The 1,465-nt window shown below is 46.7% G+C and overlaps 1 protein-coding gene across 1 annotated transcript; it reads left to right on the forward strand.

Moving 5' to 3' along the window:
• LOC122092111 (protein EXORDIUM-like 2) lies at positions 1–1,465 on the forward strand. The gene has a single exon (XM_042662431.1). The coding sequence runs from the start codon at positions 88–90 to the stop codon at positions 1,009–1,011; it is 924 nt and encodes a 307-aa protein (XP_042518365.1). The 5' UTR covers positions 1–87; the 3' UTR covers positions 1,012–1,465.

Raw genomic sequence — 1,465 nt, forward strand, 5'->3', positions numbered from 1 at the left:
CTAACACAACTCTCGCCTCTCTCTCTCTCTCTCTCTCTCTCTCAACTTCTACTGCTTCTCACTCAAATTAGTTAATTTACTCCATTAATGGCTTCTAGTCACCATTTCGCACTTCTCGTTGCGTCTTTCTTTTTGCTTTCTTCTCTCTTCATCCCTTCCACAGCCACAACCAGGAAGCTCACAGCTCTGGTTCAGCAACAACCACTGGTCCTCCAATACCACAACGGCCCTCTCCTGAAGGGAAACGTCACCGTTCATCTCGTCTGGTATGGGAAGTTCACTCCTGCACAAAGAGCCATCCTCATCGACTTCATCTTATCACTGGGCCACCACCTCCACGCACCTTCCGTCCCTTCATGGTGGAAGACGACAGAGAAGTACAAAGGGGGTTTCACTGGCCTCAACCTTGGGAAGCAAACCTTCGACGAAAATTGCTCTCTGGGTAAGTTTCTGAAGACCCCTCAGGTTGCTCGTTTAGCTCGCAGAGGCGATCACCGGCGAGCCATCACCGTCGTCTTCACAGCCAAAGACGTTGCCGTCGATGGCTTCTGTATGAGCGATTGTGGTACCCATGGGTCAGCTAAGGCCGATCCGACTGGGAAAACCAAGTTCGCTTACATATGGGTTGGGAACTCGGAGACCCAATGCCCCGGTCAGTGTGCCTGGCCATTCCACCAGCCAATCTACGGACCACAGACACCGCCGTTAGTTCCACCTAACGGTGATGTCGGGGTTGACGGTATGGTCATCAACTTGGCTACTCTATTAGCTGATACCGTAACGAATCCGTTTGATAACGGTTATTACCAGGGGCCGTCGAATGCGCCGTTAGAGGCCGTCTCGGCTTGTACGGGTATATATGGTAAAGGAGCGTATCCGGGTTACCCGGGGGAGCTTCTGGTGGATAAAACGACGGGTGCAAGTTATAATGCGGTAGGGATCCGTGGGCGTAAGTACTTGCTTCCGGCTATGTGGGACCCGACTACCTCTGCTTGCTCTACTCTGGTGTGAAACTGAGATATACGAAGAAGACGACCTTAAGGTGGTGGAGATACGTACATACGGTAGATGGGTGTGGTCCGTGTGGATACGGTCACGGAAAGTATGGGATGTGAAGAATGTGAAATATGATGTACTCTTCTTGGGTTTCTTGTTTTGCTCTTCGCAGTGTAAAATCTTCATTTCTTGAAGAAGATGAAAATGTAACATATTATAAAGTAAATATAATGTTAAAATTATTGAAGTAAAAAAAAAAATCTATTTTCCAAAAATCATAAAAATGATTGTAGAGTTGGGGAAAGAAGAAATAACTAGACGCCTAGGCGCAATGGTGAACTTACTCTATTATGATTAGTGGCTGTTGGTTCTAAGTCTGGAAACAATTTTTAGGGGTATTAAGGGTAAAGTTGTGTATATTATGATCCTCCTTAGATCTTATAGTAATGAAAGCCTCGATGTATTAGGT

The sequence above is a fragment of the Macadamia integrifolia genome, chromosome 2 (genome assembly GCF_013358625.1).
Source record: "Macadamia integrifolia cultivar HAES 741 chromosome 2, SCU_Mint_v3, whole genome shotgun sequence".
Taxonomy (NCBI): domain Eukaryota; kingdom Viridiplantae; phylum Streptophyta; class Magnoliopsida; order Proteales; family Proteaceae; genus Macadamia; species Macadamia integrifolia.